The sequence below is a fragment of the Salmo salar genome, chromosome 03, assembly GCF_965601325.2.
Source record: "Salmo salar chromosome 03, fSalSal1, whole genome shotgun sequence".
In the NCBI taxonomy this organism is placed as follows: domain Eukaryota; kingdom Metazoa; phylum Chordata; class Actinopteri; order Salmoniformes; family Salmonidae; genus Salmo; species Salmo salar.
The window spans coordinates 16,872,936-16,896,936 of NC_138293.1; the positions used below are offsets into that span (position 1 = coordinate 16,872,936).

At 43.3% G+C, this 24,001-nt stretch overlaps 1 protein-coding gene across 2 annotated transcripts; it reads left to right on the plus strand.

Moving 5' to 3' along the window:
* Positions 1-12,574: 12,574 nt before the first annotated feature.
* Positions 12,575-22,000, plus strand: nmnat3 (nicotinamide nucleotide adenylyltransferase 3). 2 transcript variants are annotated; one of them, XM_014190101.3, is made up of 5 exons: positions 12,575-12,686; positions 13,918-14,063; positions 16,617-16,800; positions 18,643-18,728; positions 20,834-22,000. In XM_014190101.3, the coding sequence occupies exons 2-5, from the start codon at positions 13,955-13,957 to the stop codon at positions 21,247-21,249; spliced, it is 795 nt and encodes a 264-aa protein (XP_014045576.1). In that variant the 5' UTR covers positions 12,575-12,686; positions 13,918-13,954; the 3' UTR covers positions 21,250-22,000. The 2 variants fall into 2 exon arrangements, with proteins under 2 accessions (XP_014045576.1, XP_045570505.1); XM_045714549.2 differs by lacking the exon at positions 12,575-12,686 and adding an exon at positions 12,946-13,290.
* The last annotated feature ends 2,001 nt before the right edge of the window (positions 22,001-24,001 follow it).

Sequence of the window (24,001 nt, forward strand, 5' to 3'; positions counted from 1 at the left end):
AGAAAAACTTTTATGTCATCATTGAGGCAATTCCTATCATAGTATTCACAATACATACAGATTAAATTATATAAAATATATGGAAGATATATCTAACATTATCTCTCTATTGCCTCTGTATCTGTAAGTAGTATTTTTACACAGCCTACATGATATGCATGGCATCTGAAGGCATTTAATTAAATTTAGGTAAGGGATAATGAAGGAGGGGCTATGGAAAATAATGGACGACGTGGAAGATGTGTGCCTTGACGTGGAGTGGAGCTTACCTTACACTAAGTTGTATTATTTCCCATAGTATGCAAAGTTCCCTGAGGTGATTATATGACTTATACCATGGTTATAATTGTAACACACACACACTTTCTGGTAGAATTGTGTTCTGAAGTTGCTAGCAAGTAGATAGCTAGCTCAACAAGAACTCACGGTCTCACTTCAGCATTCAACGTTTGTCCAGGTGGAGGATTAAGTTTAGGCATTAATTCACACTGGTTAAGTTAAGGGTGAAGGTTTGGGATAGGGTAAAAACAGAAAAACTACAAATGATTACCTAGCACTGGGATTGAACCAGCGATCCTCTGAGCCGTAGCTCACAGTTTAACACCACCCAAGCAAGCCGCGAGCCTACTAGATGGTAATAGGCGCTCATGTTGCCCCAGTGGACAGTATTGAAGGCATCTTCCGACATTCTGGGGACCTGGACAAACGTCTAATACTGCAGTGGATCTAATGTGACTTGGCTGAGCTAGCTACAGCAGGCCTAGTTTCCTTGATAACCTAACAAACAGACTAAGCAAACCATCAGTCCTCCTAAATGTTAGCAAGCTAACTATTTATGAAAATCTAATTCAACAATGCAAACATTTAATAATACCAAACTTGTTTCAAGCAGACCACCACAGTCCCCATGCCCAAGAACACTAATGTAACCTGCCTAAATGACTATCACCATGTAACACTCACATCAATAGCTATTACATTTTTTGAAAGGCTGGTCATGGCTCACATCAACACCATCATCCCAGACACCTTGGACCCACTCCAATTCGCATACCACCCCAACAGATCCAAAGATGATGCAATCTCTATTCCACCCACTGCCCACTGTTTGTCATTACTGAGACGTGGTTAGGAAAGAGTGTTTTGAACACTGATGTTAACTTTTCTTGTTATAACCTTTTTCGTCAAGACAGCTCTTCGAAAGTTGGTGGAGTGGCAATCTTTACCAAGGAACACCTTCAGTGCTCGGTTGTCTCCACCAAGTCTGTCCCCAAACAATTTGATTTGCTTGTTTTAAGCATTAAACTTTCAAATAACTCTTTGTTGACTGTTGCTGGGTTTTATCGTCCTCCATCAGCACCGGCCTGTACCTTACCTGCCCTAAGCTCTCACCTGGCCCCTTACACTAAGTCTGAATTTGTCCTGCTAGGTGACCTAAACTGGGACATGCTTAAACCACCTGATCAAGTCCTAAAGCAATGGGACTCCCTAAATCTTTCTCAGATAATTAACAATCCCACAAGATATGACTCCAAACACCCAGAAAAGGCTACTCTCCTCGATGTTATCCTGACAAATAATCCTGATAGGTATCAGTCTGGTGTTTTCTGTAATGACCTTAGTGATCACTGTTTTACAGCTTGTGTTCGTAATGGCTGCTTAGTGAAATGACCTGTCCTGATTTGTCATAGACGCTTGTTAAAAAACTTTAATGAGCAAGCCTTCCTTCATGACCTGGCCTCTGTAAAATGGTATAGAATCAGCTTGATCCCCTCTGTCGAAGATGCTTGGACCTTCTTTTTTAATATTTTCAGTGGTATTGTTAACAAATACACGCCCATAACGAAAAGTTGAATTAAAAACAGGTTCAGCCCCTGGTTCGACCGTGATCTGGCAGAGTTACTCCAGTTCAAGAATTCCATTTGGCAAATCGCTCTGCACATGCATACTCAGGCTGACTGGCTCTCGTTCACGCAAATTAGAAATAAGTGCACTCAGGCTATCCGGAAGGCCAAAGTTAGTTGCAGTTCTCTCTCTGTGGGTCTAACCCCAAGAAGTTCTGGAAAACGGTTAAAGACCTGGAGAATAAACCCTCTTCCTTACAGCTGCCCATGTCCCTTAGTGTTGATGATGTGGTTGTTACTGACAAGGAGCACATGGTTGAGCTCTTTAATCACCATTTCATTAGGTCAGGATTCCTATTTGACTCTGCAATGCCTCCTTGCCCGTCCAACATTTCCTCATCTCCCACCCCTTCTAATGCGACTATCCCTGATGCTCCTCCCTCTATTTCCCCTGCTCCGCTACAAAGTTCTCCCTGCGTCAGATAGTTTAGACCCTTTCTTCTTTAAGGTTTCTGCCCCTATCATCGCCAAGCCTATCTCTGACCTTTTTAACCTGTCTCTCCTTTCTGGGAAGGTTCCCATTGCTTGGAAGGCAGCCACAGTGCATCCTTTATTTAAAGGGAGAGATCAAGCTGATCCTAACTGTTATAGGCCAATTCCTATTTTGTCCGTAGTGGAGTGGGTCGAGATATTCAAGTTCGTCGGTGTCCACATCACTAAGGAATGAATATGCTCCACACAGTTGTGAAGAGGGCACGACAGCGCCTCTCCCCCCTCAGGAGGCTGAAAAGATTTGGTATGAGCCCCTCAGATCCTCAAAAAGTTCTACAGCTGCACCATTGAGAGAATCTTGACTGGCTGCATCAGCGCTTTGTATGGCAACTGAAAGGCACCCAACCACAAGTCGCTACAGAGGGTGTTGCGTACAGCCCAGTACATCACTGGGCCCGAGCTCCCTGCCTTCCAGGACCTCTATACCAGGCAGTGTCAGAGGAAGGCCCAAAAAATCGTCAAAGACGCCATCCGCCCAAGCCATAGACTGTGCTATGGCAAGAGGTACCAGTGCACCAAGTCTGGAACCAACAGGACCCTGAACTTCTACCCCCAAGCCATAAGACTGATAAACAAGACTGCTTAATAGCTAATCCAATGGCTACACGGACTACCTCCCTTTTTTTAACTATCTCTCTTGCATTGACTCTCTACACACACACTACATTTACATTTACATTTAAGTCATTTAGCAGACGCTCTTATCCAGAGCGACTTACAAATTGGTGCATTCACCTTATAATATCCAGTGGAACAACCACTTTACAATAGTGCATCTAAATCTTTTAAGGGGGGGGTTAGAAGGATTACTTTTTCCTATCCCAGGTATTCCTTGAAGAGGTGGGGTTTCAGGTGTCTCCGGAAGGTGGTGATTGACTCCGCTGTCCTGGCGTCGTGAGGGAGCTTGTTCCACCATTGGGGTGCCAGAGCAGCGAACAGTTTTGACTGGGCTGAGCGGAAACTGTGCTTCCTCAGAGGTAGGGAGGCGAGCAGGCCAGAGGTGGATGAACGGAGTGCCCTTGTTTGGGTGTAGGGCTCCACCCACAAACTCACACATACTAATCATTCAATTAATCAAATGTATTTATCAAGCCCTTCTTACATCAGCTGATGTCACAAAGTGCTGTACAGAAACCCTGCCTAAAACCCCAAGCAGCAAGCAATGCAGATATAGAAGCACGGTGGCTAGGAAAAATTCCCTAGAAAGGCCAGAACCTACAAAGAAACCTAGAGAGGAACCAGGCTATGAGGGGTGGCCATTCCTCTTCTGGCTGTGCCGGGTGGAGATTATAACAGAACATGGCCAAGATGTTCAAATGTTCATAGATGACCAGCAGGGTCAAATAATAATAATCACAGGTTAGCACCTCAGGAGTAAATGTCAGTTGGCTTTTCATAGTCGATCATTCAGGGTATCTCTACCGCTCCTGCTGTCTCTAGAGAGCTGAAAACAGCATGTCTGGGACAGGTGGCACGTCCGGTGAACAGGTCAAGGTTCCATAGCTGCAGGCAGAACAGTTGAAACTGGAGCAGCAGCATGACCAGGTGGACTGGGGACAGAAAGGAGTAATCAGGCCAGGTAGTCCTGAGGCATGGTCCTAGGGCTCAGGTCCTCTGAGAGAGAGAAAGAAAGAAAGAAAGAAAGAAAGAAAGAAAGAAAGAAAGAAAGAAAGAAAGAAAGAAAGAAAGAAAGAAAGAAAGAAAGAAAGAAAGAAAGAAAGAAAGAAAGAAAGAAAGAAAGAAAGAAAAAAAGAAAGAGAGAAAGAGAGAAAAAGAGAATTAGAGAGAACATAATTCAATTCACACAGGACACCGGATAAGACAGGAGAAATACACCAGATATAACAGACTGACCCTAGCCCGGGGACACATAAACTACTGCAGCATAAATACTGGAGGCTGAGACAGGAAAGGTCAGGAGACATTGTGGCCCCGTCCGACAATACCCCCAGACAGGGCCAAACAGGCAGGATATAACCCCATCCACTTTGCCAAAGCACAGCCCCCACACCACTAGAGGGATATCTTCAACCACCAACTTACCATCCTATGACAAGGCCGAGTATAGCCCACGAAGATCTCCCCCACAGCACAACCCAAGGGGGGGCGTCAACCCGGACAGGAAGATCACGTCAGTGACTCAACCCACTCAAGTGATGCACCCCTCCTAGGGATGGCATGGAAGAGCACCAGTATGCCAGTGACTCAGCCCCTGTAATAGGGTTTGAGGCAGAGAATCCCAGTGGAGAGAGGGGAACCAGCCAGGCAGAGACAGCAAGGGCGGTTCGTTGCTCCAGTGCCTTTCCGTTCACCTTCACACTCCTGGGCCAGACTACACTCAATCATAGGACCTACTGAAGAGATGAGTCTTCAATAAAGACTTAAAGGTTGAGACCCAGTCTGCGTCTCTCACGTGGGTAGGCGCCATTACATAAAAATGGAGCTCTATAGGAGAAAGTCCTGCCTCCAGCTGTTTGCTTAGAAATTCCAGGGACAGTAAGGAGGCCTGTGTCTTGTGACCGTAGCGTACGTGTAGGTATGTACGGCAGGACCAAATCGAAAAGATAGGTAGGAGCAAGCCCATGTAATGCTTTGTAGGTTAGCAGTAAAACCTTGAAATCAGCCCTTGCCTTAACAGGAAGCCAGTGTAGGGAGGCTAGCACTGGAGTAATATGATCACATTTTTGGGTTCGAGTCAAGATTCTAGCAGCCGTGTTTAGCACTAACTGAAGTTTATTTAGTGCTTTATCCTGGTAGCCGGAAAGTAGAGCATTGTAGTAGTCTAATCTAGAAGTGACAAAAGCATGGATTAATTTTTCGGCATAATTTTTGGACAGAAAGTTTAAGATTTTTTGCAATATTACGTAGATGGAAAAAAGCTGTCCTTGAAACAGTCTTGATATGTTCTTCAAAAGAGAGACCAGGGTCCAGAGTAACACCGAGGTCCTTTGAGACGACTGTATAACCATCAAGACTAATTGTTAGATTCAACATAAGATCTCTTTGTTTCTTGGGACCTAGAACAAGCATCTCTGTTTTGTCCAACTTTAAAAGTAGAACATTTGCCGCCATCCACTTCCTTATGTCTGAAACACAGGCTTCCAGGGAGGGAAATTTTGGGGCTTCACCATATTTCATTGAAATGTACAGCTGTGTGTCATCCACATAGCAGTGAAAGTTAATATTATGTTGCCAAATGACATCCCCAAGAGGTAAAATATATAGTGAAAACAATAGTGGTCCTAAAACAGAGCCTTGAGGAACACCGAAATTGACAGTTGATTTGTCAGAGGACAAACCATCCACAAACACAAACTGATATCTTTCCGATAGATAAGATCTAAACCAGGCCAGAACTTGTCAGTGTAGACAAATTTGGGTTTCCAATCTCTCCAAAAGAATGTGGTGATCGATGGTATCAAAAGCAGCACTAAGGTCCAGGAGCACGAGGGCAGATGCAGAGCGTCGGTCTGACGCCATTAAAAGGTAATTTACCATCTTCACAAGTTCAGTCTCAGTGCTATGATGGGGTCTAAAACCAGACTGAAGTGTTTCGTATACATTGTCTTCAGGAAGGCAGTGAGTTGCAACAGCTTTTACATTTTTTTTGAGAGGAATGGGAGATTCGATATAGGCCGATAGTTATTTTATATTTTCTTGGTCAAGGTTTGGCTTTTTCAAGAGAGGCTTTATTACTGCCACTTTTAGTGAGTTTGGTACACATCCGGTGGATAGATGACACCCCAACACACACACACACATAACATGCGCACACATGCATTCTGACATGACATACACACTCACACTCACCACATACGCTGCTGCTACTACTCCACATATGCTGCTGCAACAGCTCAGTCTTTGATCTATCCTGTTGCCTAGTCACTTTACCCCACCTATATGTACTGTACATAGCTACCTCAATTACCTCGTACCCCTGCACATCGACTCGGTACTGGTACTCCCTGTATATAGCCATGTCTTGTACCTTAGGAGAAAGGACTTAAAGATAGCCATTTTTAAAGGCCAGCTTTAATAAGCCCTCATACTAGTGTGCATCTGTCTTTTTCAGAAGGGAAATTTAAGACGCTCTCCTTAAACTGAATTAATTCCCTCTCTTTACATTTATTCAAGCCTTTTTTCAGCTACCTTCTGTTTTATTCCCCCTAAAGATGCAAATATTGCACTAATGCAAATGCCCAATCTGGTGCACCATAGACAGCTGCCGTTTGGATTCAAATCACAATACTGTACTTTCACCTGTTAATATCAGTAGACATGCATACCTCTTTAAAAGGATTACGTATAACCTGAACATTTAATACATAATATGGCAGTAACTGTTTTACCTGCATTTTGTACTTTATCTTTTACTACCATCAAATGCAAAGGCCCTTGTCTTTCATCCCCATAGTCCCATGTGGTTGCCCCATTATGTATGTTTAGGCGGTTATAGGTTGCAGCTATGCCTGTCTCTGTTATGGAAGTCTATGAATAATTGATTCAAGTTTGTTTTTATCTTATGAGGGCAATCTGTTCAAGTGAAGGCTTTGGAAGGGAGATCTCTTTTTGTTCCATATGCTGCAGTAAATGTATTCCATTGAATTATTGTTTATCTCCTCTCCTGTGTTTTCTTTTTCTCTATATATATTTCTTACTGTTTCGTTTGGATATTCAGCACCATGGACAGCGTTCTGAGTTTGGTTGCAATTCGTCATATTCTCCACAGGGGGTCAGATCTAAGTCATTTCAAAAAAATAAAAGCTCAATGGCAAATACAAGGGGTTAAGCAGTAAAAGGGGAAAACGATTTAATTTGTCCTTAATTATTGATGACAATGTCTCTGTATATCTATTTCATTCACAGTGAACTTCAAGCTTGTAGATCAGCAAAAATAATTGTAATAACAACTTGTAAAGGATATTGTTATAACAACTTACATTGTACTTTAATGATATTGCTAGTGTGTGTGTGTGTGTGTTTGTGTGTGTGTGTGACAGATAATAAGAAACCTTCCATTCTTCCTGCAGGTTATGTTAAAAAAGTTTTTTATAATGCACGAGTAACTGAGAGCAGAGGAGACCTGAAGGAGACTGTCGCTATGACGGCCGTAACCCACTCTGCCTGTTGGTGGTGTGTGTGTGTGTGTGTGTGTGTGTGTGTGTGTGTGTGTGTGTGTGTGTGTGTGTGTGTGTGTGTGTGTGTGTGTGTGTGTGTGTGTGTGTGTGGGTGTGTTAGAGAGAGAGAGAGAGAGAGTGTGCGAGTGCGCATGAGAGAGAGAGAGAGACAGAGAGAGAGAGACAGAGAGAGAGACAGAGAGAGACAGAAAGAGAGAGACAGAGAGAGAGAGACACAGAGAGAGACAGAGAGAGACAGAGACAGAGAGAGAGAGAGAGAGACAGAGAGAGACAGAGAGAGACAGAGACAGAGAGAGAGAGAGAGAGAGAGACAGAGAGAGACAGAAAGAGAGAGACAGAGAGAGAGAGAGAGAGAGAGACACAGAGAGAGAGAGAAAGAGACAGAGGAGAGATGCAGGGAGAGAGAGAGAGGTCATGATCAGATAAGCTCCTGTATTTTTCAGCATATTCTTAAAAAATATAGATTTAGAGTTAGATAAACTTGGATTTTTGTCAGGAACATATACAGGATCCCGACAAGTCACGATACCACAACAGAACAGTTCACAGCAGACCCTGACCATATCGTCATCACAGCAGAACAGTCCACACCAGACCCTGACCATAGTGTCATCACAACAGAACAGTCCACACCAGACCCTGACCATAGCGTCATCACAACAGAACAGTCCACACCAGACCCTGACCATAGTGTCATCACAGCAGAACAGTCCACACCAGACCCTGACCATAGCGTCATCACAACAGAACAGTCCACACCAGACCCTGACCATAGTGTCATCACAACAGAACAGTCCACACCAGACCCTGACCATAGCGTCATCACAGCAGAACAGTCCACACCAGACCCTGACCATAGCGTCATCACAACAGAACAGTCCACACCAGACCCTGACCATAGCGTCATCACAGCAGAACAGACAAATGAAGAACCCCAAGCCCAGGGGATCTCACCCCCTCTGAGCACCCCCCCTGTCAGCCACCCTGAGCCCTCCTGACATTCCCCCCACACCCACTGAGGACATACACAAGACACAGATTGTACTCCTTATGGACTCAAATGGGAAATATAAACAAGAAAAAAAAAACGTTTTCCCAAACACAGTGTGTCTAAACTCTGATGTCCAAACACCCAGCGCACCCTAGACCTTCTGTCTGAGGACCAACTAGGGTCACCCAGCCACATAATAATACACACAGGCACCAACGACCTGAGAACACAGCAGGAAAGGGTGGCCACAGCACTGAAGGGAGTGACTGAAAAAGCTTCTTCTACTTTCCCTAATGCACAAGTGGTTATCTCCACCTTGCTACCACAAAAAGACTTCCACCCTGCTACCATACAGCGGATAAACGCAAGTATTTCCTGTGACTGTGCCTCAAAACCAAATGCTTTCCTGGCCCACCACTCCACCCGGGACTTGAACAGCCTCTATGACCAGGTCCACCTATACAAGAGAGCAGTGCCCACCTTTGACGGACTGTAAAGGACATCGCTCTCAAACGCAGCCCCAACACTTCACACAGGAGCAATAGATCAATAGACACCCCGCCCAGACCAGCGAGACACTCTCCCAGACCTGCGCCCCCACACCCCCCTGGACCTACACATAGAGGACCCACGCCGAGAGGACCTACATCCAGACCACAACACCACCAGCCACACCCCACCCCAACCAATCAACCCCCCCAAGTCAACCATGCCCACAACCCATTTAGGCCCCCTCAGATCAGACCTATTCCCCTCCTGCCCACCCCATGCACCCCACCCCAGCAAAGAGGGCCTCAACATGGAAGTCACAAATACGCCCAGGCACTGAGCGGGCAAACAGGCCCAAACCCCACTCTTACACTAGCCCAAGCCAATGGCATGTACCAGATGCTCAGCAGGCTCTGCTCACACTTACTGGCCTGAGGTCAAACCACCAATTACATTGGACACTTTATGGAACACAAAGCCTTCACTATCTCATCCTCAGGCCTGAGGTCATCTGCCTTTGGCCTAAAGAGCAGGAACCTGGACTTCATCAAAGAAATCGGAAATACAGACATTGTCATCCTACAAGAAACCTGGTATAGAGGAGATGGACCCACTGGTTGTCCTCTATGTTACAGAGAGCTGGTAGTCCCATCCACCAAACTACCAGGTGTGAAACAGGGAAGGGACTCAGGGGGTATGCTAATTTGGTATAGAGCAGACCTAACTCAGTCCATTAAATTAATCAAAACAGGAACATTTTACATTTGGCTAGAAATTCAAAAGGAAATGATCTTAAAATAGAAAAATGTTCTCCTGTGTGCTACCTATATCCCCACACTAGAATCCCCATACTTTAATGAAGACAGCTTCTCCATCCTGGAGGGGGAAATCAATCATTTCCAGACCCAGGGACATGTACTAGTCTGTGGCCCCTAAATGCCAAAACCGGACAAGAACCTGACACTCTCAGCACACAGGGAGACAAACACCTTCCTGGAGGTGACAGCATTCCCTCCCCCATATGCCCTCCTAGGCACAACTATGACAACATAACCAACAAAAACGGGTCACAACTCCTGCAGCTCTGTTGCACGCTGGGTATGTACATAGTCAATGGTAGGCTTTGAGGGGACTCCTATGGTAGGTACACTTATAGCTCATCTCTTGGCAGTAGTACTGTAGAATACTTTATCACTGACCTCAACCCAGAGTCTCTCAGAGCATTCACAGTCAACCCAATGACACCCCTATCAGACCATAGCAAAATCACATTCTACTTGAACAGAGCAATACTCAATCATGAGGCATCAAAGCCAAAGGAACTGAGTAATATTAAGAAATGCTATAGATGGAAGGAATGTAGTGTGGAAACCTACCAAAAAAACAATTAGGCAACAACAAATTCAATCCCTTTTAGACAACTTCCTGGACAAAACGTTCCACTGTAATAGTGAAGGTGTAAACTTGACAGTAGAAAATCTTAACAGTACATTTGACCTCTCAGCTTCTCTATCAAATCTAAAAATCTCAAATAGAAAACCGAAGAAAATGAACAACAATGACAAATGTTTTGACGAAGAATGCAAAATTCTAAGAAAGAAACTGAGAAACCTGTCCAACCAAAAACATAGGGACCCGGAAAACCTGAGCCTACGCCTTCACTATGGTGAATCACCAAAACAATACAGAAATACACTACGGAAAAAGAAGGAACAGCACGTCAGAAATCAGCTCAGTGTAATTGAAGAATCCATAGACTCTAACCACTTCTGGGGAAATTGGAAAGCACTAAACAAACATCAACATGGAGATGTATAGGTAAACCACTTCTTCAATCTTTTTGGCTCTATAACAAAGAACAAACAGCAAAAACATATACATTATCAAATACAAATCTTGGAATCAACTATTAAAGACTACCAGAACCCACTGGATTCTCCAATTGCCTTGAATGAACTACAGGACAAAATATAAACCCTCCAACCCAAAAAGGCCTGTGGTATTGATGGTATCCTCAATGAAATGATAAAATATACAGACAACAAATTCCAATTGACTATACTAAAACTCTTTAACATCATCCTTAGTTCTGGCATCTTCCCCAATATTTGGAACCAAGGACTGATCATCCCAATCCACAAAAATGGAGACAAATTTGACCCCAATAACTAACTTGGGTTATGCATCAACAGCAACCTTGGGATAATCCTCTGCATTATCATTAACAGCAGACTCGTACATTTCCTCAGTGAAAACAATGTACTGAGCAAATGTCAAATTGGCTTTTTACCAAATTATCATATGACAGACCACATATTCACCCTGCACACCCTAATTGACAAACAAACAAACCAAAACAAAGGCAAAGTCTTCTCATGCTTTGTTGATTTCAAAAAAGCCTTTGACTCAATTTGGTTTGAGGGTCTGCTATACAAATTGATAGAAAGAGGTGTTGGGGGAAAAACATACGACATTATAAAATCCATGTACACAAAAAACAAGTGTGCGGTTCAAATAGGCAAAAAACACACATTTCTTCCCACAGGGCCGTGGGGTGAGACATGGATGCATCTTAAGCCCCACTCTCTTCAACATATATATCAATGAATTGGCGAGGGCACTAGAAAAGTCTGCAGCACCTGGCCTCAACCTACTAGAATCTGAAGTCAAATGTCTACTGTATGCTGATGATCTGGTGCTTCTGTCACCAACCAAGGAGGCCCTACAGCAGCACCTAGATCTTCTGCACAGATTCTGACAGACCTGGGCCCTGACAGTAAATCTCAGTAAGACTAAAATAATGGTGTTCCAAAAAAGGTCCAGTCGCCAGGACCACAAATACAAATTCCATCTAGACACCGTTGCCCTAGAGCACACAAAAAACTATACATACCTTGGCCTAAACATCAGCGCCACAGGTAACTTCCACAAAGCTGTGAATGATCTGAGAGACAAGGCAAGAAGGGCATTCTATGCCATCAAAAGGAACATCACATTTGAAATACCAATTAGGATCTGGCTAAAAATACTTAAATCAGTTATAGAACCCATTGCCCTTTATGGTTGTGAGGTCTGGGGCCCGCTCACCAATCAAGAATTCACAAAATGGGACAAACACCAAATTGAGACTCTGCATGCAGATTTATGCAAAAATATCCTCTGTGTACAACGTAGAACACCAAATAATGCATGCATAGCAGAATTAGGCCGATACCTACTAATTATCAAAATCCAGAAAAGAGCCATTCAATTCTACAACCAACTAGAAGTGATTCCCAAACCTTCTATAACAAAGCCATCACCTACAAAGAGATGAATCTGGAGAAGAATCTCCTAGGCAAGCTGGTCCTGGGGCTCTGTTCACAAACACAAACAGACCCCACAGAGCCCCAGGACAGCAACACAATTAGACCCAACCAAATCATGAGGAAACAGCTGTTTGAACAGACACAAACACATTTTTACTTCCTTGATGTGTAGAACTTTGGTATTCAGTTTCATGTGAAGAACGCAGATCTCAAACAACTTGTGTTCCTTCTGCATTTTTGCCACTAGTTGTCACTATCATACCATACCACTACAGAACCTTCATACAACGTTGTTCCAAGCTGGGGAAGACAAAAAGTGTAACACATGAACCTTACGCAAACAAAGTAGTACAAGTGGGAAAAGGTAACGATGTTATTGGTTGTAGCTACCATTGGAGTTAAAACGTTTTAATGAATGTCATTTTGTTTGTATTATATAAGATAGCATAATCATTGTAAGACATTCGATGTGTGTATTATAGCTAGCCTGGTTACTGCTAGCTAGCACGCTATCAATGTCAAATCACCTGTAGCGGCTGATACATACTGCCAACTACCCTTTAGATAACGCGGACGGGGTATAACGGACTAGGTAGCTACAGGTCTCGCGTTGCCATACCTCAAAGGTTCTCAACGAGGCTAGGTAGCTACTAGCTAGTGTAGCAAGAAAAGACTAGCTTGATGTTGAAAATAGTTTTGACCGCTATTGTACCTGAATAACCAGTCGTGTTTTCCTGCATGTGCAGTTTAAATTAGAACAAATTAAAAACGATCATGGAAGTTGTACGTGAGGGGTCGCCGGTGTAGCCTGGCGAGACTACCTGGAAGTGCCTCGTCAATGTTTTTTTTGACGCGTTCCGTAGTTATCGTTGGAAAATGTTGTACCTTGTATGTTGCTATGTCACACTCAGTGGTGTAAAGTACTTAAGTACAAATACTTTGAAGTACTACATAAGTCGTTTTTTGGGGTATGTGTACTTTACTATTTATATTTTTACTTCACTACATTCCTGACGAAAATATTGTACTTTTTACTCCACACATTTTCCCCAAGACCCAAAAGTACTTTTTGAATGCTTAGTAGGACAGGAAAATAGTCCAATTCCCGCACTTATCAAGAGCACATCCATGGTCATCCCTTCTGCTTAAGTATATTTTATCAATTACATTTACTTTTGATACTTAAGTATATTTAAAACGAAATACTTTTTACTCAAGTAGTATTTTACAAGGTGACTTTTACTTGAGTTATTTTCTATTAAGGTATCTTTTACTTTTAAACAAGTATGACAATTGGGTACTTTTTCCACCACTGGTCACACTCCAATTCAATATAGATAAATTCTATATACCTACTTCCTCAATAAACCAAATATCACATCAAAGTTACCATGATTCATACCTCACATTTTGACCACACTGGTAAACCTCCTTAATGTCAATTTAAGCCCTTTAGTACTTTGACCATCTATGAGAGATAATCTGCATCAAGTATTCCATTTATTCAGGCATTGCTACAGTATATTATCAGCATTGCTGGTATTATTGAATACATTTCCCATTCATCTCTAATCCTGTGTTCTGCTGTTTTTCAGTGTTCTGTGGGGGTGACCATGGTTTGAGTGAACAAAGATGTCTGCCCGGATTCCGCTGGTCCTCCTGGCCTGCGGCTCCTTCAACCCCATCACCAACCAGCACATGCGGCTGTTCGAGCTGGCCAGGGATCACCTGCACCAGACAGGTCGTGCACCATAGAGACCCTATATTAATTTGCTATGTTATTGTTGCCTCCTAGACTTGTATTATGCACCTGTCTGTTTATTTCGTCAGTGTGATCACGGGACAGTGGAAGGTAGAAGTCCCCCAAGGGTTTCTGTGAAGCTTTCAGGAGCATTTACATTGTCATCTGTGCAGATAGAGCTGTGACTTCCTTGCACAATACTTTACGCCTTGTGCCTTTACATGAGCCTACACATTCAGTCTATGTACACTGCTCAAAAAAATAAAGGGAACACTTAAACAACACAATGTAACTCCAAGTCAATCACACTTCTGTGAAATCAAACTGTCCACTTAGGAAGCAACACTGATTGACAATAAATTTCACATGCTGTTGTGCAAATGGAATAGACAACAGGTGGAAATTATAGGCAATTAGCAAGACACCCCCAATAAAGGAGGGGTTCTGCAGGTGGGGACCACAGACCACTTCTCAGTTCCTATGCTTCCTGGCTGATGTTTTGGTCACTTTTGAATGCTGGCGGTGCTTTCACTCTAGTGGTAGCATGAGACGGAGTCTACAACCCACACAAGTGGCTCAGGGGTATGTGTACTCATGTGGCTCATCCAGGATGGCACATCAATGCGAGCTGTGGCAAGAAGGTTTGCTGTGTCTGTCAGCGTAGTGTCCAGAGCATGGAGGCGCTACCAGGAGACAGGCCAGTACATCAGGAGACGTGGAGGAGGCTGTAGGAGGGCAACAACCCAGCAGCAGGACCGCTACCTCCGCCTTTGTGCAAGGAGGAGCAGGAAGAGCACTGCCAGAGCCCTGCAAAATGACCTCCAGCAGGCCACAAATGTGCATGTGTCTGCTCAAAGGTCAGAAACAGACTCCATGAGGGTGGTATGAGGGCCCGACATCCACAGGTGGGGGTTGTGCTTACAGCCCAACACCGTGCAGGACGTTTGGCATTTGCCAGAGAACACCAAGATTGGCAAATTTGCCACTGGCGCCCTGTGCTCTTCACAGATGAAAGCAGGTTCACACTGAGCACGTGACAGACGTGACAGAGTCTGGAGACGCCGTGGAGAACGTTCTGCTGCCTGCAACATCCTCCAGCATGACCGGTTTGGCGGTGGGTCAGTCATGGTGTGGGGTGGCATTTCTTTGGGGGGCCACACAGCCCTCCATGTGCTCGCCAGAGGTAGCCTGACTGCCATTAGGTACCGAGATTAGATCCTCAGACCCCTTGTGAGACCATATGCTGGTGCGGTTGGCCCTGGGTTCCTCCAAATGCAAGACAATGCTAGACCTCATTTGGTTGGAGTGTGTCAGCAGTTCATGCAAGAGAAAGGCATTGATGCTATGGACTGGCCCCGCCCGTTCCCCAGACCTGAATCCAATTGAGCACATCTGGGACATCATGTCTCGCTCCATCCACCAACGCCACGTTGCACCACAGACTGTCCAGGAGTTGGCGGATGCTTTAGTCCAGGTCTGTGAGGAGATCCCTCAGGAGACCATCCGCCACCTCATCAGAAGCATGCCCAGGCGTTGTAGGGAGGTCATACAGGCACGTGGAGGCCACACACACTACTGAGCCTTATTTTGACTTGTTTTGAGGACATTACATCAAAGTTGGATCAGCCTGTAGTGTGGTTTTCCACTTTAATTTTGAGTGTGACTCCAAATCCAGACCTCCATGGGTTGATAAATTGGATTTCCATTGATTATTTTTGTGTGATTTTGTTGTCAGCACATTCAACTATGTAAAGAAAAAAGTATTTAATAAGATTATTTCTTTCATTCAGATCTAGGATGTGTTGTTTAAGTGTTCCCTTTATTTTTTTGAGCAGTATATATAGACCAAATAAACAGTACTGCACTTCTGTTGGAATAAATAATGTTCTTATTTTCCCATGGACCCTGGGGGCATAAGATGTCAGCTGACCTGTGAGAATGCATTGTACAGAATAAGCTGTATAGTATTATATTGCGTGGTGACTAAAGCTTTGTTATATTTTCCCATGTTGTAGACTTGGCCTTAATCCCATAGCCTTGTGATCGGTCGTAGCCCTTTCTGGTGCAATAAGGAAGACAATATAGCATTGAGGGGATTCAATTAGGCGTGTTTTGCACCGGGTGAAAGTTCATTGCATTCATTCTGGAACCAGGCTGCCTCCTGGGCGTGAGCCAGGTGCCCCGTTCAAAACCCACGGTGAAGTCAGCTCAAAACAAAAGTGACGTAAATTAAGCACGTCGAGTAATGAGTAGGATTCTGTTTTCACACGCAAACGTGATTGCTTTAGATAAAAACGCTTTAGCTGCCTTCTCAATGAGAACTATTTTAACATTTTTAAACATATTTTTATGGAAAAGATTTGTTGTATGTTTCTGGATGATGCACCATGCTTCCTTGTTGACAACATGACCGAGCGGCGCAGATTACTGTTAGATTTGAGAAGGGCGCTCCTCAGTCACTGCTTTTGTCCGTTCAGTATAATCCAATCTGCCCAATGTCAGAGAGTGGGGAGGATCAAGAGTCTCATCAACCAATGATTTACCCCCTTTCAGGTCAGTTCCAGGTGGTGGGCGGGATTGTGTCTCCGGTGAGTGACGGCTATGGCAAGCAGGGCCTGGTGTTGGCCAAGCACCGCATCGCTATGGCAAGGCTGGCACTGCAGAGTTCAGACTGGGTCTCTGTTGACGATTGGGAGAGCCAGCAGCCCGACTGGACAGAGACAGTGGTCACAATGAGGTGTGGAGTCACACAGTTTCACAGTTTCAACCTATAAACTAATTTATAACTACTAGAATATCACAGTCCCAAAATGGCTTCTCGCTGAAGAAACGTTTTGAGAAGTTTATTAGCGCTTTGATGAGCAGTGAACTACAGTATGCTAAAAAAATGTATGTTATTAGAGATTTTGTGGAATCAGCATTGCCTTGTGATGCCACTGGTCATGTGCACCATAGTCGTCACTATGCAAGTTAGCCACTGAGTGTAACCCTTTCATAAGTTTAAGTGTTTTTGTTAAAAATAACAAAATATGATACAGAACTTTTATCTAAGATCTGATAGGTCAGGATTCCACCTGAAACATTAGTGTTTACAAGTGGTCAATACCTTAAACTAACCATGGTATCTTTTCCTGGACGTTTTTGATTTCCAATAATAGGGTTTTACTTACAAAATCCTTCAATTCAGCTCCACTTTATTCATGAAATAATATCATGTTGTAAAAATGTCTAATTCCCTTTGTAAAGCATCTCAGCATGCAGAAAGACTTAATTGAACCTGCCAGTCAGAGCTTCATCCTCCTTTTCAGCCAGACAGATCCCGTCTAGACCTGACATTAAAAATAACTTTGATAATCCTATCACAAATGATTTAGACAATCTCATTAAGGGCTTAGTTTGCATCCACACCCTGTATTAAAATGTCTCCCAACATGATGTGTCACATCATGCCTCAACTGTCCACGTTCATGATCAGAATTTCCCACTTCATCTGAGGACCGTTACAACTACATTTTCATGACTGTTGTGGTCCATCAGATCCGATCACAATGCATGTACTCTATTCTACACCTGTCCATAAACATCCAATTCTACTGAATATGAACAACATCCAATAACATTGTAATACCAGGTGTACACTGGTCCGGAGCCTTGGTTTATGTCCTTCCATGTTGTACTTTCCAGCCATCATTCTTTAGCTCTTCATTAGCCGTTAGCGCCCCATAAAATCTCCTCTTCCCGCACCACAAGCCTGTTCACAATAGGAAGGCAATAGAGCTCCCTGGGTATAAATCCCCTCTGCTGCTCCATGCCAAATGTTCTTTGTGCCAGAAACCACCTCAGATTTAAGGCTGCGATGCCAGAGGTTCCAGGGATATTGCGGCAACATGGGGCCCATGCCAGGTCTGGGTCTTTACTGGGGTCAGATCCCTCGCTGCTGGCTGAGTTTGTTGCTATTGTAACATGTTGCCATAGTGATTAAGTGGATGTGGGACACAGTTGCATTTGATATTGATCAACCAGTTGAAACTATACATACAGAAAGTTACCTCCACTTTACATGTGTGGGATATTGAGTGTTTATCTCCCACAATGGCACTCACTATTGATTTGATTTACAAGTCACATAAATGGATCAGCAACCTTTAATTTAGGGTTACACATAAACATGGCATGCATTTAGTTATATGTACTCAACGACTATGTGCACCCATGCGAACATAAACACACACACACAAACATAAATGCACACGCAGCTGAAGTGCTGTTCCCACTTGTGATGCATTATACAACCCTCTCCTTGTCCCCTCTGCTCTGACAAATTCCCTTGTCGAGCGAGCTGTCTGCACTCTTAAGCTGCGTTTGTGTAACAAGGGGAGCTGATTAAAGCCATGAAGTGGCCTGTTGTCCACATTGGAGCAGGGCTGTTGAAACCTATGGGATCACGTAACCCATAACACACAAATCTTCTAGAACATCTGTAAGAGGCTTTTGCACTCAACAGCATATTCCTTCATTGGTTTTCTTTGCGTTTGTCATATGTTTGTTTGTTTCTCCCTTTGCGTTGTCCTGCTGGCAGGTACCATTATGGTCGGATACTGAAGCAGTACCAAGAGGGCACAGGGAAGGACAGTGGTCCAACCACAAACTCCCATCATCTCACAAGTAAGACCCTCCCTGACCTTGCACTCTGTAGCATGGGCCCATTCTAGCACCTTCTCCTTTTATGTTCAAAGATCTAAAAGGATTGGATAGGTCAGGGGTCTGCAACATGTGGCTCTGGAGCCGCGTGCTGCTCGTTATCTGTCCTTTTGTGGGCCCATGGTGATCCAAGTACTATTTTGAAGTTATCAATCAACTATAAAAGTAGTACCTTACTGAGAAATGCTTACTTTCAAGCCCTTAACCAACAATGCAGTTCAAGAAAGAGTTCAGAAAATATTTATAAAGTAAAAAGAAGAATAAAAAGTAACACAATACAATAACGAGGCTATATACAGGGGGTACCGAGTCAATGTGCGGGGGCACTGGTTAGTGGAGGTAATTTGTACATGTAGGTAGGGGTGAAGTGACTATGCATAGATAATAAACAGCAATCATCCTCCTATTAATTATAAACCTCCACATTGGCACTGGCGTCCTTTACTCACTCGTTAATACCCTAGTTTGAATCTTATTTGGGTTGAAATATGTATAGGATCTGTTTTTTCCTCTTAAGCCAACTAAGTAATCCTTTATCCCCTTTACACATTCAGCTCTATGAAATCAGCTCAATGGAAGCAGCATGTTCATTAAAGCTAATGATGTTTAGAGGATGAGGGGGGTTGGTGTAGCATGAACAGATCATTATGAAGGTTTCAGGATGGACCAGGGAAGATCGTGTAAATGGAGCCAGATACACACACGCACACCATTCCTATCAAAGGCTGGTGGATATATCAGAAAGAATATCAGAAATTCCCTAATCCAAGAGTGCTGTAGCATCTTCTCTCCAAAGATGATTGTTAGACATGATGTTGAAGTGTACCAGGGAATAAAACATAAATGGTAAACCAATGCCTATTTTTTCCCCCCCTTTTTAAACAAGTGCAAACGCTGAAGAGGTGCAAACGCTTCATAAACCTGGCCAAAATGGAGGCAGAGCTCTAGAAGTTTAGGTAGTCATGAGCAGCTTTTGGCCTGACCTGGAACTACGGAAACCACACATGAAATTCATTAACTAATTGAAATACCACACATGAAATTCATTAACTAATTGAAATATCACACGTGAAATTCATTAACTCATTGAAATATCACACATGAAATTCATTAACTCATTGAAATATCACACATGAAATTCATTAACTCATTGAAATACCACACATGAAATTCATTAACTAATTGAAATACCACACATGAAATTCATTAACTAATTGAAATACCACACATGAAATTCATTAACTAATTGAAATACCACACATGAAATTCATTAACTAATTGAAATACCACACATGAAATTCATTAACTAATTGAAATTAGTTAATGAGTTCCATGTGTGGTGTATGTAGTTCCAGGTTAAGACTGAAATCTGTAGTTCTCATGACAAACTAAACTTTTATATTAAATGGTTTATTTCTTTATTTATTGTCAGTTTAATCATAAGACTGATCTACTCATGAACTGTCTGTCATTCCAGAGTTTGGTCAGCACGCTGTCAATACATACAGGTTACCATGGTTTATCTGCACAAATCATGACTCCAAATCCCAAAATTCATGTCCTGTCACTTTTTTTAAAACAAGCTCTTACACAAAGAAGGGTAATGGATTTTCACAATCCCATATAGTGTGCCTGTGCTTAACGTGTGCACTGCGTTATTACACTGCGGTGCTAGCGAACGCAGATAAAGATCATTAGCTTTTGTCCACGCGCGCCACGGAAAATACAATATTGAATGAAATGGATTTAGGGATGTAGTCCGAATGCTCAGTTACGTCATACTGTGTTGGTGATCAGCTGGCATGGGGTTACATCTGGTTAACACCTATATTTATGAAGAAAATGGCTCATTCTAGTGAGGGATGGATTACATGATTTACCGCAGTAGAAATAAAGAAATCAGCAAAACAAATGAATAACTAACTCTCAGCAAACCAATTAAAACCATGGCTTTCATGTTTACTTCAACATGATGGCCACATCCAAATCTCTCTTGGGTGGAGACCAGGGGAGACATCAGTGTAAAGGCCGCCATTCACCAACTCTTCCTTTTCTTGGCCCTCTCTCAGGCTCCTCTCCCAGGCTGAAGCTGCTGTGCGGAGCTGACTTCCTGGACACCTTCAAGGTGCCAGGCCTGTGGCTGGACGACCACGTGGAGGAGGTGGCAGGCCTCTTCGGCCTGGTCTGTGTCAGCCGGGGGGGCTTGGAGCCTGAGCGCGCCGTGCACGAGTCGGAGACACTTTCACGCCATTGGCGAAACATCATCCTGGTGCGCGAGTGGGTCCGCAACGAGACCAGCGCCACGGAGATCCGGCGAGCCCTGAGACGAGGCCTCAGCGTCAAGTACCTCCTCCCAGATTCTGTCATCAAGTATATCCACCAGCACAACCTCTATACCGGGGATAGTGAGCTGAAGAATAAGGATGTGCTATTGAGGCCGCTTACCAAGCAGACAGAGATGCCTGTGAAAACTCTGGATGACTGACTGAGAGACTGCCATTGGCCTTCATTGATGGAAGCATATAATGTGCCAATAGCAGATACATCTACTGACTGTGCGAGGACAGGCCATGTGGCCCATAACTATTTCACTTCTGTCATCTCAGTTGGATATGTGGCACACCACACGCACAATGTTTTGCCATCAGTGGTTGCCTTTTTTATAAGCAGATTTATACACATTTGTTAGTGTTGGAAAACTTGATGTAACAGCAAAGACATTTGTGCAGCAGTGCAGATGACTAGAGAGACCAGATGAGAATTGTGATTGACGCGGTGGATTGTAGTAAGCTGGACTAGTTTAGGATGCTCCTAAACTATTGCTGACATGTAATCTGTTTTGGAAGAGATGACATCATCACCCCCAACAGCCCGCAGATACAGCCCGCAGATACAGCCCGCAGATACAGCCCACAGATACAGCCCACAGATACAGTGCTGGTTGGCTAGTCTACATGATCGGATTATTATGGATAAGAGCGAGAATATTTTTCATTTGTCAAAAGGCAGTCAAGCATCAATCATCATGACACCAGAATAAGATCCTCGATATTTATTGGAAATGAGCATCAAGCTCATCACCGTGCACTTTCAACACCCTGTAAAGCTCATCATAACTGTAGCCTAATAAACTGCATTGCTTTCTCGAGTCGTAGTGGGAGGACCACACACCACTCCAAGTTTACTTGGATATGATGATGATATCACTATTTGCACATAAAGGCATTTCCTCCACATTCCTTGTGTAATTAATTTTGCGGATACAAAAAGATAACTCACCATGTCAAACGAACAAACTATTTGTCGGTATTCATAAAATTGTACCGAAACGTTCTGTTTCCATCACGGCTGTCATTATTTATTTTATACAGTATGACTTTACTCGCATAAAAACTGTTGATGGAAACATGGTTCATGTTACCGATAGGCCTACACCTAGCACCGTTTTATATGGCCACTGTGCAAATGCATGTCAAGACAGTGGTTGGTCAGCTTAAAACACGGCTAGGCCTAATCAAATTAGCAGAGTTGTACAATTTATGGTGTCATAAAAAACATTAAATAATGCACCCCCCGCCCCAACGTAAAAAATATTTTCAATAATGTTTACGCCCACAAATAACAAATGTAGCAACCCTGTGTTTATAAACGTGGATATAGACTTTGACACTTCAGCATGCTTTTGTGGCACAGTCGATGCCACGCAGGTCTATGGGCCAGAAGGTTGAGGGTTCACTGTCCACCACAGAGGAGCTCACTCTCCCTGCATGTTTCATCACTGGTAGGCCTGAAATATTCTTCCTCACCTCAAGTTCATCTGTCCGAGTCAGTTGGAGCAACGGTGCACACTGCCTTCATATCATAGGCTTGCTAAAGCTTAATAATAACCACACCAAACCTGTAATATCAAAAGTCAAGTCATTGTTTACAGGGAATATAAAGTAAGAGCAGGCCATTATATTGCAGAAAACACAACATTACAGTTGGAACTTAATTTGACTTAAGAAAATGGCTCAACTGAATGAAATACAACAATTGTGAACTGGTTTAAACCTTATTGCAGCAATTACCAACAAAGGCAAGTGCGTACCATACACAAATTACAGAAATATAATCATATATATCATATACAGACCTACTTATAACCTAGCTTAGTCTGAATACGGAGCACACAATTAAAAAGACAGTTAAAAAGTAATTTAGCCAATGAAAATGAATTAAACAAAACAGGTTTTGCATATTTAAAAAAAACTGGGTTCTAATAAATTATATACATTAAGTTTCAAAATTGCATCCTACCTGAATAGTGAGTTGCCACAGTAGCCTGCATTTGGCCATGCCAATGTTCTTCTCATCTTCCACTACAATATTAAAACTTATTTTAAATTCCCCTTTTAGGCTTTTCACTATAGGTGTACTCTTCTTCCTCTAACTTTTGTTTTACTTCAATGAAAAAGGCATCTTATCTTCACAGTCAACAGTGGCCTAGGCCAAGGCTCCTCTCTCGCTCCGTCTCTCCTAAGCAGCAGGCTCATGTGCGCACAATGCGTGAGAGAATGGTTCTGAACCGCGAATTTGGGACGTAGGCTATGATAGACAGCCTCTCAAGAACAATTTGGCCTGCTACAATTCTATTTATTGTCTTTTCCACAGGCTAAGGGAAACCCTGGTGCACTGTCCCATCAGAGTTGTGTTTTCTATCATTCACTTGTTGCAAATAAAAGTCTGTGCGTAGTGCACATAAAAACAAGTTTTGAGCTTAAATTCACATGTACCGAATAAAAAATCCAACGCAATGGGTTTCCATTACATTTTCAACTCTAGGCCTACTGATGGTTTTGTCACAACATGTTTTATGTAGGTATAGCAAATGTGCCCAGCCTGATATTTGTTAGTTTAAAATATCCTTCACCTGAGATAGAGACACCACTGTCCTCAACGGTACTCCCACCAGCTTTGGTCTTTGTCATGGTAGCTAGCAACATAGGTTATGCTGTTACTCCTCGCAGTTCCAGACAGGGAAGGTCACAGGGAAGATTGAAAACAACAAACAGCAGGGATCTAGACAGCCACAAACGCGGGACAATCCGCGGTCGCAGCCGCATAACCGCGTCGCGGGCTGCGTTCAATCAATCCTTCAGGAAAATGCCAAATAGCTCCTCAGACCCGGCCTTGGTCAGCAGTATCACTGGACAGAGAGTAGCTATCCCAGAAACGGATGCCAACTGCGTCGCGGG